At 61.1% G+C, this 16,573-nt stretch overlaps 1 protein-coding gene across 1 annotated transcript in view; it reads right to left on the reverse strand.

Annotated features, from left to right (window-relative positions):
• Nucleotides 1–15,798: 15,798 nt before the first annotated feature.
• The window catches only part of ARAP1 (ArfGAP with RhoGAP domain, ankyrin repeat and PH domain 1), a 46,036-nt gene continuing 45,261 nt past the window's right edge, over nucleotides 15,799–16,573 (reverse strand). The window contains 2 exon segments of the mRNA XM_040530473.1: nucleotides 15,799–16,322; nucleotides 16,505–16,543. Coding sequence (XP_040386407.1) covers nucleotides 16,526–16,543 — 18 coding nt within the window. The 3' untranslated portion in view covers nucleotides 15,799–16,322; nucleotides 16,505–16,525.

The raw sequence follows: 16,573 nt of genomic DNA on the forward strand, positions 1-16,573 counted from the left end.
CAGAGGTCCCTGCCAACATCAGCCATTCTGTGATCCCATGATTCTATGATCCCTGAGCACCAAATGGTTGGGCAGGAGAGTGCTCGGGAAAGTTTCAGATATCCTTGCCCTGCTCTTACACCTCCCTCCCTATGGCATCTGCTCTTGGCCACCAGCAAAGAGAAGCAATGGGCTTCATGTGTGGCCCAGAACAACCAGCTTCGCGCCACCCAGGCGAACCCAGGAGCATCCCCCAGCTCCGCAGGCTCAGCAGCATCCCTGCGGGTATGGGCACATCCTCCCCGTCCTGAGTGCCGTGCACATCGGTGCTGCCCCACAGCCCCAAGCCTAGGGGCTCTGCTTCTTGTCATGGGATTTTTTCTCAAAAAAGGACCTGCTCCTGCTGCTCATCACTAGCCCTGTGGATCTCTGTTCCTCCAGGGTCTCTTCCTGTGAGGAGTGGGGAGGAGTGTGCTGTAAAATAAAAGCTTCAGTGAAAATGCTGACAGTTCCAGGCTCCACCATGAACTGCTCAGCTGGGACTAGGAACAGCAATAGATATTAAGAGATTAGCACTCAAATCACTTCAGTTCCTGTCAAATTCACAAGGATTAATATCCCCGTGGTCTGGAGAAGCAAGCAGTGTACTGTATAAATTAGACAAGATTCACTGCCTGCATTGTCCGGAGGGGGAAACTGAGGTCCAGACCCATGATGACTTGCCCAAATTTTATCCCAGGAGTGGAGCCAGTGCTGATGTGCCATTATTTTAAGGACCATCCCTTCGCTTTAACCTCATCCTTATCTCCTTCCATTCCAAGCCACGGGTTCAACAACCAGCCCCAGGTTTTCATTCTCTGCCCGAGCTCACAGAGGTTTTTGGAGCACATCCCACGCTCCTTTAGGGGGGCCCTGCTGTGAGCCCCAGGGGCTGGGAACCATCGCCACTTTCCCATCTTCTCCCCGCACTGTGGCCGGTGCCTGCTCAAGGTGGGACAAAGCCACGGCGCAAGCAGCGGGGTGCACCCAGGGCCGTACCTGCCCGGCTGGATTCCCCAGCTGTGACTCAGTGCTGGGGCATCCTCTGGCTGCTGCCTGAGCCCTGGCAGTTCTGGCACCACGGCGTAAAGATCACACGCCTGACAGCACGCTGCTGCCCGCACATGTGCTGCGGATGCCCCAGATTCTTCGGGCAACAAATCTCCCTTCGGCGGGAGCGCGCGAGCTCCTGCCCCTCCTCGTGCTGCTGGCTATCATGGCCGTCCTCCGACCTGCTGATTTCATTTGTCACTCCCGCTCATTTTTTTTCCATGTTGTTGTTATTTGATTTCCTCCCACCAGCCTGGATCTTGGGGGAAAACGACTGCTCGATGGCTCTCATTTCGGCGCAGGCCAGTTCAGCAGGCTGTCACTGCATGCTTGCACTTAGCGCTGTTATTAATGCAGCCAGGCTACAGCGCCTTTCAATTTGTCTCCATTTCTGGGCTCTAGTGGAGGTGTGGATGAGGCAGGAGGAATGGCACTTCCTTGCTTTTTGCTGTTACTTCTTGGGAACTTTCTAGAGTCAGGCTGCCCTGGAAGATGCGGCGTGCCGTGTCCGTGAGCCCTGCAGCAGTGGCAGGGATGAAGCAGCGCGGGTGCAGCGTGCGACCCCTGCACCAGCAGCCAGCAGCGTGGCGCCGAGCCTGCTGACCCCTGCATGTCAGAGCCGGCCTTCCCGCATCGCCTTGGCAAGAAGACATCCACGGGGAGTCCCCTCTTCCCCGGAACAGCCGGTTCCCATGGTTGTTTATCCCCCGCCTGTCTTATTCCCAAGTGGAATAAACGCCTGGCACCAGTCCCCCCGCCAGAAGCAGCTCACAAGATGAGAGCAGCTTTGGGTGGGGAAGACGTGGAGCCTCCTGACCCAGCCGTGTGGCAGGGACCTTGGCACCTGCCCGTGCCCACCGAGGTGTGCCCAGCCTGCTCCTCACCCTCTCAGCCCCTCCGTGCAGCCAGCGTAGTGCCGGCTGCCTCTCCTACCCAAATGTGATTCCCTGTGCTTAAAAGCCGCGTTTTTCTCTGCTACATGTAGGTCTGTACTATTTTCTCCTCTAGAGAAAACTTAGCCCGGTATCCAAGCAGCTTACGATAGTCCTTCTGCAAACGGCAGCGCGAGCTCCCAGGCTCACTCGCTAGGAGACGTATCTCCTCCTCTCAGCAGCCCCTGGAGTTTCAGAAACGCTGAGAAATTTAAATAGCCTGATGAAACACTTCCACTTCTTCTAAAATATTTTGATGCATTCCATTAGAAATGTTCTTTTTTTTTTTTTCCCAGTCACTTCCAGCTAATTCCCTGCTCGCTCTCTCGTCTGGAAGCACCCAGCAGTGTAGGGGAGGGCTGGACCTATGCTCCAGCCCCAAGGACTGGGGGGATCTGGGGGTTTATGAGCATGGGAGGGCTCCAGGCTCCCAGCCAAGGCCAGAGACATCGCGCAGACCTCAGGAGGATGTGAATGTCTGATGGATGCCACAAAAACAGGATGCTGAAGGCAGAGGATCCTGAATCACCAAGCTTTGTCTCCAAATGTCCAAGCCACGTTTTAAGGAGGTTTTTTTAGCAGGTTTCTCTACCAGACTCAAGCAAAGAGGTCTTGACCTCTGCTGCTGCTCTCCACCACCGTGAAGGAGACTCGCAGTGCTCGGATCTCTCTGGTATCACCTCTGCATCCTCTGGAGCTTCTCTCCCGCCGCACACATCCCCGCGTCCCTGCTCCTCTCAGACGGTGTTGATCCGGCGCCTGCCAGCCCGCACCTCCCAAAGCGGCTGCCTTTGGGCACAGGAGGGGCAGGCAGGGATTCCGACAATAAACTCCCTCGGCGTTTGCAAGCATTCCCAGGTTCCTGCCCTCCTGGCACAAACACGAGGCTCTGCATGCGTAAGAGCCGCCATGGGTGCGTTCACACTGCCTCTCCCCCCGCGCACATTTTGGAGGTGCCCGTGCAGGCACCGCCGCTCGCTCCCATCTGTGTGTGTCGTGGCTGCCTGCAGCCAGCCCAGCTCCTGCCTCCTCCCTCCGAGTCCTACACCAGCAGGGATTTTTGCACGGCCACATCCCACCAACCACAAGCTGTAGGGGGTTGCTGCAGGTCTGGGGCACCGAAGGATGCGGCACCCATCACCGTGGTGCGCTCGAGGACTGCGCACCCTCCTGGTGCGAATCGCTCCTTGCCTCATCGCTTCCTCTGGCATGGCAAAGGGTGAAAAAGCAAAGGTGCTGCCGAGAGGTGCTGAGCACCTTCAGGTCTCCAGCCCAGTCCTGCTGAGAGCAGGGGCAGTGATGGGGCCGGCCAGGCAGCTCAGGGCTTCATCCCATCCATCTCCAAGGATGGAGGCAACGCAGCCCCTTTGGGCCACTCGACGGTGGAAGAGCTTCTCCATATACCCAGTTTGAACGTCGCTGTCTCCAGCTGGTCCTGCTCATCCTCCTGCCACGCACTTGTGGAGAGCCTGGCTCCATCCTGCGTGCGGTCCAGGCTTTGCTGGACCCCTGACACTGCTGCTTGTGCAGGACGGACAAGCCCAGCTCCCCCAGCCTCTCCTCATAAGACTTGCTCTCTTGATGCTCTCCTGCTCTCTGGGAGAACCCACCTAAACTGCTCCTTGTGCTGCTTGCAGCCCCCAGCCCACTTTAGGGTCTCATCACCATTATCACAGCCCCTTCTGATCCCTCAAGGGCCCACGCAGATGTGCTTCGGGATGCCTTGGGAGCAGCAGTAGCAGCAAAGCAGCCGCCAACCTCGAGCACCCAGGGGTGCAAGAAGTCACCGGCTCTGAGATGAGTTCCTCCGAGTTCTCCTGTGGAAATTTGTGTCCTGCATCGAATATGGGGAACTTCCTTGTGCCGTAGGGATCCCAGCTGCTGTGCCAACCGCTCTCAGCTGTGAAATTTCTGCATTTACCTCCTTTGTCTGAATTACCTAAATCAGCACCTCGCTGTGCTTGTCTGCAGCCTGCAGCCTGGGGTTACAACAGCCTGGAGCTGCCTGGGTGTCTCCCCAGCTGGTTGCTCCCTGATCCTCTGGACACTCGGCCAGCTCTGAGACCTTTTCCCCCACCTCCACGCGTTTCCCTGAGCCCACCCAGGTGACACCGGGCTCACACGACTTCACACAAAAAAACTGCCCCCAAGAACTTGTGGGGGCTCCTCCGTGGGGTCTCCAGCAGCCACCGGGACGTGGGGCTGGGCAAGTGGCTCCACGAGGCCCTGCTGGGGCAGGGGCTGGACCAGATCTCCTCCGGGGGTCCCTTCCCAGCCCCACCATCCCCTGTGGTTCTGAAGAAGGTCCCAGATGTGGAGGATGGTCCTTTCCCCCTAGCACCATGCCCCAGCACTGCAGCAGCTGCTGGCTCCCTCCTGCGCCCTGTCCCAAGCTCCTGCCTCGCGCTGGGGGAGCTGGGCTGGAGGCAAAGGGTCCCTGGGGGGCACAGGGGCCCCTGCACAAACCGCTCCTGATCCTCCGCATGATTCCGTGCTAGATGTGGCAAAAACCCCTTTGGCCAAGTGGACGGCAGCCCGTGCTCCCGGCGCTGCCACGAGCCGTATATCTTCATTTGTTGTCAAGAAGCCCGAGCGCTGCTGGTGTTCCGAAGGCACCGCTACAGCTACATGCCCTCGTACCAATATTTGTGCCGTGCATATCAAACAAGCCTTGCTTTCAACTTCTGCAGAGCCTCCTTAGCTACGGTATTGAATTTTTTGAGTTCTGAATAGCTGCGCATTGTCCTCGAGTGCTCATTGTACAGGATACCAATTCCACCGCTAATGTAGATGTATTTGCTGATACAAAGCAATTTGCTCTGCAGATACCTTCCTCACAAAGGGCTCGGCACCGCCGCCGCGCTGCTCTTGGAGCCGCAGACCTGGAGAGAGCAATTTGCTCCTCGAAGCCTCCTTCTCCCCCCGGAGGAGCGCGGGTGCAGGGGATTGCCCCTGGGGTTTCCAGCCCCCTGGTTTCCCTTACGCCTGTCTCTTGAGCTCCTCTGGGTGTGCATACATCCCAAATGAAGCCTGCAGGGGAGCGGGGAGGAGGTGGGGGGCCCTTTTTTGACCTCTCCATGCTCTTGTGCTGGGGGTTGAATGCCTGCGGCGAGGGGCTAGGAGGTGACCCACAGGCGTGGGGCTGGTGTCTGGGGACCTCTCCTCCATGTATCTCCATTTGCTTCCACGGATTTTGGTGCTGTGCAGAATTGCATCCCCTGCCGAGCCCCCGTTGTGCTCAGATGGGCCTGGGGGGCACCAGGGTGTAAGGGCGGCAGGGGGAGGATGGTGCCTGGCAGCTCGCTCCAGCCCAGGCACCTCGGCTTCGGGCCATGCCCATCAACCCCTCTCTCAGCCCCAACCACCAGACACCCCGTGCTCGCTGCTGGATGCGGCCCCCACAGGGATGGGGACGTGGCCACAGCACGGTCAGGCTTGGGGGGTGTCCCGCTGCTCGGGGACGTCCCCATCGGAGCTCGCTTCCAGCAGGGAAAAATTGCACTTTCCCCTCAAAACGCATCGTGCCATCACCATCTGTATTCCCACCGAAAGGAGCACTGTTCTTGTCCTGCCGGCAGAAATTTCTGAAAGAAAGTCCCACTTCAGCAACCCTTTTCTTTTCCCTCATCCGATTTTTCCGCTGTTTTTCCCAGCGCACCCAGAAACCCAAGAAGTCTTTCAGGGAGGGAAGAAAACGATGAAATGAAGAAAAGCTTTCCCATTTTCGGTGACATTTATCACGGGAACAGAAAAAGAACAGAAAACAACACCCAGAGGAACCTGGCGTGTTGTTTTCATCACAAGGTCGGTACAAGCTGTTCTCAAAAAAAAATAAATAAATAAAGTGGAAAGAAATCCTCAATGATCGGGAAGATGATTTCCCGCGCCAGCAGGTGGGGGGAATCTGCCACGAGTGGGCAGGGAAAAGCCCCCCTGGTCCTCACCCAGTGCTTCCAGCCCCAGCTGGGGGGTCCCACTTTGGGGGGGGAGGGTTTGGGTGGCCCCGGGGGTCTGCCGGTGGTCTGCCATCCCCCCCTCCGGTGGGCAGGGTGTTGATGTGAGGCACGCAGCAGCCTGCAGCTCCTGCTAATGAAAAGATGCTCGCAGCAGATAGGGAGGGGAAATTAAAGCAGCGTGGTGGGGAAGGGCAAGCTGCGGGAACAGCACGCGGCTGGTGAGGGCAGGGTGTTGGGGGGGTCAGCAAACCCGGTGTGGGGCTCCGGTCAGCGCCCCCCTCCTGCCTCCCCAGCACCCACACCTATTTTTAATTTAATTTTAGCCCCTTTTCTGCTGCCACTCTGTCCTACAGGGGCCAAAATCAGAGCCGAGCATGTGGTGCTGGCTTGGCCACCCAGAGCAGATATTGCGTTTGGCACCGCCTGCCCTGATCCCATTTTTGGGGTCTGTGCAGGGGCTCCGTGGCCGTGGTGGTGGCCCCACACCTGGGACAACCCAGGGCTGCTTCCAGTGGTGGCTCAGCCTGGCTCGGCACAGCTCGCCAGCTCTAGAGCTTCAGCTGCAGCACAGTGCCCCAGACACCAGCACCGTGGCACAGCAGGGGCTGGAGAACCCCAAAAGCTGCCTTGGGTTTGGGGCTGGAGAAGGGCAGCCAAGGCTGGGTCCTCCTGGTTGTAGGAGGAAGGAAGCAGGCACATCCTGGGGGAAAAAATCTGGATTCTGGTGTATAAGGTGTCCCCACACAGGTGGGAATGGGGACGGGAATGGGGATACGATGGGGATGGGGGCAGGAAGGGAAAGGGGAAGGGGAAGGGGATAGGTGTGGGAATGGGGGAAATGGCTGGGAAAGGGGAATTTGATGGGAGAAGGTATGGCAAAGGGATGGGAATGGGAAGGGAATAGAACGGGGATGGAATGAGATGGATATAGGAATGGGGATGAGGATGGGATGAGATGGGGATGGGGTTGGAATGGGGATAAGGATGGGAATGGGATGAGATGGGGATGGGGTTGGGATGGGGATGGGGATAGAGGTGGGGATGGGAAAAGAAGGAGTTGGGGATGGATTTACAGCACTGCTGGCTCCAGCTGGGTCCCCGCATACCCCCGCCAACACAGCCTGGAGCTGGCAGGAGCAGCAGAAGGGTGGCTGGTCCCATCTCCTGGGGCCACATCCAGCGCTTGTCAGTGAGCCTGCCCTGAAGCCTCCCCCAGCTTCCCCTGCCTGGTCACATCTGTCAGCCGAGCTGCGCGGCGCAGACGGGGACCCGCGGGCTTCATCGCACCGAGACTTCACTGCCAGTGCTGGCAGTGGGGAACGAGCTGAGGGGTGGTGGCATCCATCCCCAGGGACGTTGTGGTGCCCAGCCCTGGGACACTCATGGGACAGTCCCGGCACAGCCACCCTGCACAGACCTGGTCCCCAGGGACACCTCTGCGGGGGGACACGGGCACCCCCGGTGCCACCGTGCCCTGCTGGCAGCACCCAGGGGCCTCGTGCTTGGCTCCTCGTGCTCAGCACCCTCCTCACCTCTCCACCGTCCGCACGCTGGGAGAAAACGGGGGCTAAAGAGCCCCACGCAGCCACGGGAAAGAAGCAAGACGGGGGAAAAAAAAAAAAAAAAATCAAAAGAAATCAGCAGCGTGCCCAGCCAGACGCGGGGACGTGGAAATTAGCAGCGTTACCAACCGCCTCCTCTGCGCGCGGGCTGCCTCCCCCAGAGGGGAGCAGACAGGGATTAGCTGTGCGGAAGGCAGTAATGGGTTGCACAAAATCAATGCCAGGCAGCGGCGGGGGCTTTTGTCAGGCGGTGACGAGGCGCCGCGCTACACGCAGCGCTGCAGATAATCGCCGTGTCGCCGAACAAGCCCGGGGAAGCGCATTGGTGACCCCCACGCTCCGCACCAGGGACAGGCACTGCGCCCCTGGGGTGAGGGGTCCCGCAGGCCAGGGGCTGCGCAGGTGTTTGGGATGGGTTTTCTGGGACCATGCAAGGACTGAGGCATAAAACCTGGTGTTTGGGGCATCCGCAGCTGCAAACAGCAGGGCTCAGCGCTTGGCTTCTGCGGGATCCAAGAGTGTTCCCTCCTGCCGCATTGCTCCCACGCCTGCCCCCAAAACAGCCAGGAATGGCCCCAAAGGATGGTGCACGGCTCTGAAACCAAGCTCAGGGCACTCCATCTGCATTTGCCAAACAGAAAGCAAACCAAAGCTTTTTTACTCCTTTATTTTTCTCTGTTTGGAAGAACCAGCAGGTGCTGCCATGGGAAGGAGCCGAACGGGAGACAGCAGCAGCCAGATGGGCTGCCTGGGAGGAAAGTCCTCGCTGGGGGGTGGTGGTGAGGGTGTCACCCTGCGGTGACAGTCCTGTTCCCTGCCGTGCTTGGGGGCTTCTTGTGGTCGGGATAAAACAGGGCTGAGATCTCCGGCAGTGGTGGGAGGACTCAGTGCCCACCGGGGCTGCCTGTGGGCACAGAAGGGACCTGGTGTCCCCAGGCATTCCTTGGAGGATCCTGCACGGATTGTGGATCAGCTTCGCTGCCCTCACTGAAAGCTGGTGCTCAGCTCTCCCTTCCCAGCAGGGCAGTGTCGAAGTGATCAGGGCTGTCTGGACACAGGGACAGGGACATCGGCGTCCCCTGGACCAAGAGGAACGTGGTCCCCACCACAACACCGGACCCTGCCTCTCCGCAGCGGTGCCAGCACATGGGGGCTCTGCACCCTGCCCGAGCCCCGCCATGCTCCCCGCTGCCTCCTGCGGCCATCCCAGCCTCCATCCCCTTGTTGCACCCTGTGGCAGCTCCCCGCACCCACCCGGCCACCCAGGGGCTGGCGACCCCAGCATCTTCCCAAACCCACCCAGGGGCTGGCGACCCCAGCATCTTCCCAAACCCACCCAGGGGCCAATCACCCCAGCACCCTGCACCCGCCGCCTCCTCCCCTGCACGATGCAAGGCTAAATCCACGCAAGTTTGCAAAGTGCTGCAGCAACAGGTGCTGCAGCACGGGGTCTGTCACCGGTGGGCCCGCTGGGGACACGCGGCACATGGGGCTGGCACGCCGCCGCCCCAGCAGCGGGCTGCGAGGGCTCGCAGGTAGCCATGGAAACCTCCCGGCGGGATGCTGCGCAGATAAATAGCCAATTTAACGTGATTCTCCTCAAAGAGCTGTTTTTTTTTCTTTTTTATGATTAAGTCCCACAGCTTTTTTAGGTTTTCCTCTTTTTCTTTCTTTCTTTCGCGTTGGATTCAAGGTCTGGGAGGCGCCGTGTGACGGTGACTTGCGACACCTCTTTGTGTCAAAAGCAACAAAGCAGGCTGAGTTTATCCCAGCGGTGACAAACATGGAAATGTGAGTTTGTTCCCAGCCTGCGTGTGCACGGGGCTGCTGCACACCTGGGCGCTTGTTTATCTGTGTGCCTGTGTGCACGTGCCCGAGTGTGTGCATGTGCCCGAGTGTGTGCACACATTTTGGATGCAGGGGCACGAGCACGCGTTCTGCCTGCGCATCCTGCACCCGACATCCACGTGGGAATTTGCAAATTGTGCACGTGTGTGCACACACGGGTGTGTATCCGTCTGTGTGCCCAGGTCAGGCTGTCTGTGGGGGTGTCCCCACCAAGCCCCCCATCAGCTCCCGGGTACGATTCCCCCCGAACTGCCCCGCAGCCGGGGGAGCAGCAGCCAAGCAGGAGCCCAGGCGCTTTCTTCTCCTGAGCTGGCGTCGAGAGGGAAGATGATTTATGCCCCGAGTTTCAGTCTGTCATTTGTACTTCTCTTCCAAACGATTCTCCCCTTTCCTCGTTTTGCTTTATGATTTACTTCTTCTCCTAGCCTCTGCCCTCGGGAGAGCGCTGGCACCGCTTTCTGCTACGGAGGGAGGGCTCGGCGTGGCGCTGGCCTGCAGCGAGGAGGGCTGCAGGTGCTCCAGGGGGGTGCCCTTAGCTGTCCCCGTCCCACACCACCCACCTTGGGCCACCAGCTCGCCCTTCTGCCACCGGCAGGCTGCCTGGGGCATCTCAATTAGGATTCAGCCTGCGTTGGCCAAGGGAGCTCTGGCCATCGGAGCAGCCAGGGCCCCGTGGTCAGCACCGGTGTGTGCCATGCCGCTGTGCCAGGACGTCACCCAAATTGCCAGCGCCAGCCCCAGCCCCGTGCGCGGACACATCGGGGACCTCTCCGTGCCGACAGCATCACTGCGAGGCGGCTGGGGCGGGAGGCGATGCCCGCGGGGAGATTGAAAGCTCTGTTATTTTTAAATAAATGTAAATTGCCGTCAGCTTAATGGAGAGAGACAAGGCGAGCTCCCCCTTGCAGACAGCGCGACAAAGGCAGGTGGGCGAAGAGGAGCCCGGTGCCCACGCGGCTGCCGCCCCCCTGGGCGCACCCAGGGCTGTGCCGAAACGAGGGCAGCGTGGAGCAGCAGCATCACCTCTTAGGGAGCCACAGGGGTGACAAGGGTTGGTGACCGTCCCCTGCGAGGGCACAGCACTGGCCTCGCTCTGTTCATGGCCTGGGACGGGACTTCAGCACAGAGTAGCCCTGGGATGGTTTTTGCAGGGGAGAAAATTTAATTCCCAGGTTTAATCGCTGCCTCTGCCACCTCCGCCACCGGCTCTCCTTGGGCTTGTCTCCTCGCCCAGCATCCTTCCTCACCCTGCACGTCCTCGTCCATCCTCCCCGGCTGCCTGGTGCAGAGCCCCTGACGCCCACCCCAGCACCTCGGTGAAGGGGGCTCAGCACCAAGCCCCCAGCACCGCCAGCACCCCATGTAACAGAGGTGAACCCAGAAGAGGCATTTCGCAGGGTCACCCCAACTCTGCAGCCCCTTCTCCCCAGCGCCACGCCCGCTCGGCACGCATTTAGTTTTTGCAATTTCCTTTATTTTCCCTATTACGCCAGGAGCAGCGTGTAGGCGGCTGATGGAGAGGGAGGAGGCGAGCGTGGGAAAGGGGTGGGGAGTGCACGGATTGAGGAAAGGTTGCAAACAGGGGGGGCTCTCCCTGCCCCATCTCTTTATGCCCCTCTCCCCTTCCCACTGCCGCCAGCTGGAAGCCCTGCTGCCCCTCTCCATGGGGTCAGGGGGGGTGAGGACCCCAGAAAATAGGGCTAGAGTTTGCATTTGCAGAAAGTTTCTTCCTCCCTATGGAGCAGCCCCAATGGGCAGCCCACGCCGAGCCCATTTTACTGATGGGTAAACCGAGGGTGGGCGTGGGGGGAAGCAGTCCTCCATCCTTCCCCCCCACCTCGGCTGCAGCAGCGTCTCGATGAGGCCGTGCTGCTCCAGGGGAGGAAGGCAGCTGCCCCACACTCTGTGCTGCTGGGGTGAAAAAACTGGTGATGGATAAAAGGCGGGAGAGAGAGAACGAAAAAAAATATATATATGAGAGAGCGCACAGCAAAGCCCATGACAGTTTAATGGGGCTGCTGATGAAATAATGACTGTTTTAAAGTCTGCTGGAGTGTGGCTGTGCCTCTATTAAATCTGGGAGCTGATAATCCGCGGAGTTCATTACCATGTTGGGGAGAAAAGCAGCCACTCGGCAGGACGTGGGGACGGGGTGAAGGTCCCCGTGTGGGTGCGCGCCATGGGCATGGCTGTGCTGGCACGGGGGCGCAGGGGGACGGCCCCCACGGGTGTCCTGGGGCAGCTGCAGCACCGCAGCGGGCACCTGGGCTCCCTGCACTGCCCTGATCCCTCTCAGTTCTCTGCCAGGGCCAGGAGTGTGAACATGGGGAGCCCCCCGAGGGGCAGATCAGGGGGCACAGAGGTGGCCGCCCTTGGTGCATTTGCATGACGCCTCCCCAGTCCCCAGGGGCCTTCAGGGCTGACCAGCTCGGAGGTGCTGCATGCTCGCTGCGTGCCAGGGAGGTGCCAGGCACTTTACATAATTTGGCAAGCGACAGCAGCACCGCGGGCGATGGATCCCCCCCCGCACACCCAGCCCGGCTGCAAGCGCAGAGCCGCTCACCCAGGCACCGCCATGGGGGTGGCAGCGTCCTCCCCCTGCGCCTGGGCACCAGCGCCCACGTGCAGGGCAGCCCCCTCCTCTCCCCTGCTCACACCTCGAGCCCTTGTGCCTCCGGCCCTCACACCTCCACTGCCCACACCTCCAGCCCTTGCACCTCCAGCCCTTGTACTTCCAGCCGTTGCACCTCCAAACCTCACACCTTCAGCCCTCGCACCTCCAGCCCTCGCACCTCCAGCCCTTGTACTTCCAGCCCTTGCACCTCCAGCCCTTGCACCTCCAGCCCTCACATCGCCAGCCCTCACATCTCCAGCCCTTGCACCTCCAGCCCTCACATCTCCAGCCCTCGCATCTCCAGCCCTCGCATCTCCAGCCCTCACACCTCCAGCCCTCACATCTCCAGCCGTTGCACCTCCAGCCGTTGCACCTCCAGCCCTCACACCTCCAGGCCTTGCACCTCCAGCCCTCACACCTCCAGCCCTTGCACCTCCAGCCGTTGCACCTCCAGCCCTCACACCTCCAGCCCTTGCACCTCCAGCCCTTGCACCTCCAGCCATTGCACCTCCAGCCATTGCACCTCCAGCCCTTGTAACTCCAGATCTCACACCTCCAACCCTCACACCTCCAGCCCTCACACCTCCAGATCTCACACCTCCAACCCTCACACCTCCAGCCCTCGCACCTCCAGCCCTTGTACTTCCAGCCCTTGCACCTCCAGCCGTTGCACCTCCAGCCCTTGCACCTCCAGCCCTCACATCACCAGCCCTTGCACCTCCAGCCCTTGCACCTCCAGCCCTCACATCGCCAGCCCTTGCACCTATAGACCTCACACCTCCAGACCTCACACCTCCAGCCCTTGCACCTCCAGCCGTTGCACCTCCAGCCCTTGCACATCCAGCCCTCACATGCGCAGCGCTCACCAACCCAGGCTGGTGGGAGGCACTCGGGGCTATTTCAGGGGGGACAGGGACGGGCTCACACAGGGTGCTGAGCCATCATGCAACCTGCAGGGAGGAGGGGGTGGCATTGCTGGGAAAAGCAAACGCTCGTGTTCAAACACACCCACAGCGGCTCTGTGCTTTCTGCCTGCTCACCGAGAGGCCGAACCTCGGTCCCCCAGCAGTGCAGGGCCAGCAGGCAGAGAGGCTCAGACCCTCTGATCAGCCCCTTTCCACCAGCAGCCCCCAATATCCTCGTGGGTGCACGGTGTCCCTCCAGCAGTGACTCTTGCTTGGCATTTACGGACTCCCCATGCTCAGTGCACAAAGTCACTGCTGCTCCTGGCACCGCCGTTACCTGCTCTGGTGTATGGCAGAGGGTGGCACAGTGGCACCCCAGGGACCCAGCCCGTGCCAGGGCCACTGGTGATAGCAGCACGAGCCTGGAGCGTGCCGAGGGCTCCGTGCACACCATGGAGCAGCGCCGGGTCACAGCCTGCGGCTGGGGAGGGCCCAGAAATCACCCTCACGTGCCGGCATGCCGGCGGTGTCGGGAATTTATTAAGTTGTTTGCAAATGACTCTGCGATTAATCACTTGTCTGTGCAAGGTATCACATGGCGCTCGCCTCCGCAGCTCTATATATAGAGGGGAGGTGTAGGTAGGAGCCATCCATCCCGCTCCTCGGAGACAGGCTCTTGGCTGGGCTTCCTCCTGCGGCGGGGCCAGCTCCAAGCCGGGGTCAGCAGAAGGGGCTGCAACACACCCAGGCCCCCCTGCACCCACCCCGGGTCCCCCGAGAGCTCCAGCTTCGCGGTCAGAGGGGCTGGGCGAGGGGCAGAGCTCCCCGCCCCGTGTCCTCCAGGCCCTCCCAGGTCAGGTCCCCACCAGGTCACCGGTGGAGCCCACGTGCAGGCAGGGAACCAGGAGGGAGATGAAGGGAAAACCAGATCCCACCCTCGTGGGTCCCACACCTGATGGGAACCATGGTATTGGCGTGGTTCAGCCCCAGCCCAAACCACGACCGTGGTGGCTCTCAGGCTCTGCTTGCAGCACCAGCCAGCCTCCAGCACAGACCCAAAGGCCAGAATCAGTCCTCAGAGTGAAAAGCCCAGCTCGGAGCTACCCGGAGGCTCTGCTCCCCTTTTTGGGTGCTGCATTGCTCGCCTCCCCACCAGCACAGAGCGCATGTGCAGACCTTAGGGGCACGGTGCACCAAGCCCACGGTGCAGGAACCAAATGTACAGGCAGGCAGCGAGCACACGAGCAGAGCACACTCATGGTAAGATGCAAATATGCACTTACAAACGTCCCATGTGTGTGCAGACGAGTGTGCATGCCAACTGAGTGCACGTGCATGCAGACACCAGGCGTGTGCAGCCACCAAGCACACTGCAGACGTGCAGCCTGAGTTCACACGCAGACCCCGAGTGCACATGCAAAGCCAGACCCACGTGCACGCGCAGACGTGTGAGCTTTGCAGATGCTGAGTGTGTCTCGCAGGCACCGAGCACGTGCTGCAGACCTCGAGCACATGTGGGTGCCAAAAAAATGCACGTGCAAACAGCGGGTGCTGTGCAGACACCGAGCACACAGGCGGGCTCCAAGTGCACGTGCTCATCCCGTGTGTGCAGCACCCGCAGCTCTGCTCCTGGCTGTGGGTGCACAGCTCTGCACGCTCCCTGAATCAGCTTGTGCCAGCCTGCATCCCACCGTGCTGCTCCTCTGGGACCTCAGGGACCTCAGGGACTCCTGGCCTGGCCTGCTCTGGGCTCCTGCGCTGGAGGCATCGCACCCATCTGCATCTCCTGGGTGCTGAGTTCCGACGTGGAGGTCCCCGCGTGGGGTCAGTGCAGGGAAATCCAAGCCCAGCTGTCGGAAACAGCCTCTGATGGAAGCCCAGCTGGTCTGGGGGCGAAGAGCTCCTGGCACAGGGCAGGAGGGGGAGCTGTCCTGGAGACAGCTGGCACAGGCAGGGGCCTGTTTGGTGCCATTTGGTGCCAACTTGGGGCCGCACAAGCCCCAAGAGCCACGTCCCCACTGGGAAACTCTGAAGGGAAGGGGTCCCCGAGGGGTGACCCAGGCTGGGAACATCCCCGGGTGGGACAAGCCCCGGACATGCCCAGCCCTCGGCTGGCTCCTGTGCCCCTTCCCACCCCCTGGTGTCCCTGTGCTCCGGGGCTCTCGGTGCCACAGAAGTGCCCTGTCCATGTCCCCGTCCCCATCCCCGCACATCCTCCTGGCCACAGCAAACCCTGGGAGCCGAGCTTTTCTCAGACTCATGTTTTGGGGCTGCTGCAAGAGTTAGGGAGGAAATAGCAGGGCTGGCTCCGAGGAGCCACTGATTCCCACATCTTCATGCAGCAGCCAGAGAGCCCAGGAGGGACCAGGGGGGCGTTTTCTGGTGGCGGTGACATGGGGTGCCCTTTGGCTTTGTCGTTTACCAAGGCTGTAGAAAAGTCCAAGCACAGATTCGGAAGGCATTTCAGCAAAACAAGAGCTACAAACCCCTAAAGTGCTGCAAGAATGGCAGCCACAGGCAGTTTTCCCTAAAAGCAGAGCGCACCCAGATCCAGCTCGCTGCCCTCCAGAGCTTGCCCCAGGGCGATTCCAGGAACAAGCCACCACCCCTGGGCACATCCCCAGGGCCACTCCATTCCTTGCTGGCACAGCAGGCGGGATGCTGACAGTGTCCCCCCAGCCCCTTCCCCAAGGGATTTTGCCTTCTCCCCTCGCCTGGTGGCTGGCTTTGTCCCCCCATGGACGTGCCGTGGGGAGGTGGGCGCGCTCTGGCTGCCGTGGGAGGTGCTGGGCAGACACCCGAGCACCAGCATCGCCCCATCCCCGTGTCTCTGGAGCAGGCACCGGCCCTCCCGGCCCCTTGCAGGGTGAGGGGTGCTCCCCACCACCCACTAAACAGATCCAGACACCTCTGCACTGCTTCCCCCGAAATATTTAATATCAACAAGATGTGGTGCCAGGACGGGGGCAGCTCCCGTCACCCCGCTGCCCCGCGCCCCCCAGTGAACAGAAGAGGCTGGAGCCGGGGGGGTCCGTCCAAATGCAGCCCTCCCCAAACCCACCCTGCTGCCCTGCCCGGCACGGGGGTGGGGGTGGGGGCCGCGGACCCCAGGGCTGTGCCACCGGCTCTCCAGGAGCGATGGGGAGCTGCGGGGCCGGGGCTCCGCGCATCGTTTTATAGGAGGGATTTAAAAACAGAGGGAGGAGAAGGAGGGGAAGGACGAGCCCCCCGCTGCGGGGTGCCCGGCCGGGCGCTGCCTCCCTGCCCGGGGCTCGGAACAGCAGCAGCAGCCGGGGTGGGGGCGGCCGGGCTGGCCCAGCCTGGTTCCCCCCAGGGTCCGTGGCCACTGCCCCGCTGCTGCCGTGTCCCCTCCCGGCTGCCCGCGGGTCACCGCCATGGTGTCGGCTCCCCGAGGGCTTCCCCACTCGCAGATGAACCTGGGGGACAAGCAGAGGGTCAGGGAAGCAGGGTGGGGGCACTGCTTGTGCTCCCTCCCCGTCACTTTGTGCAAGGCAGAGCACGCGTTCCTGCGTGCACCTCTGCGCACCCCGTCCCCAAACCCGTGTGCCGCGGTCACCCCGAGCCAGCGGCTGCCCCCCCACCAGCAGCAGACACCCACCTGCAGTGTCAGGCCTCCAGCTCAGACGTTTCGGAGGAGCTGGGGACAGGGAGAGAGCAGAAAGACCCC

The sequence above is a fragment of the Cygnus olor genome, chromosome 1 (assembly GCF_009769625.2).
Source record: "Cygnus olor isolate bCygOlo1 chromosome 1, bCygOlo1.pri.v2, whole genome shotgun sequence".
Lineage (NCBI taxonomy): Eukaryota > Metazoa > Chordata > Aves > Anseriformes > Anatidae > Cygnus > Cygnus olor.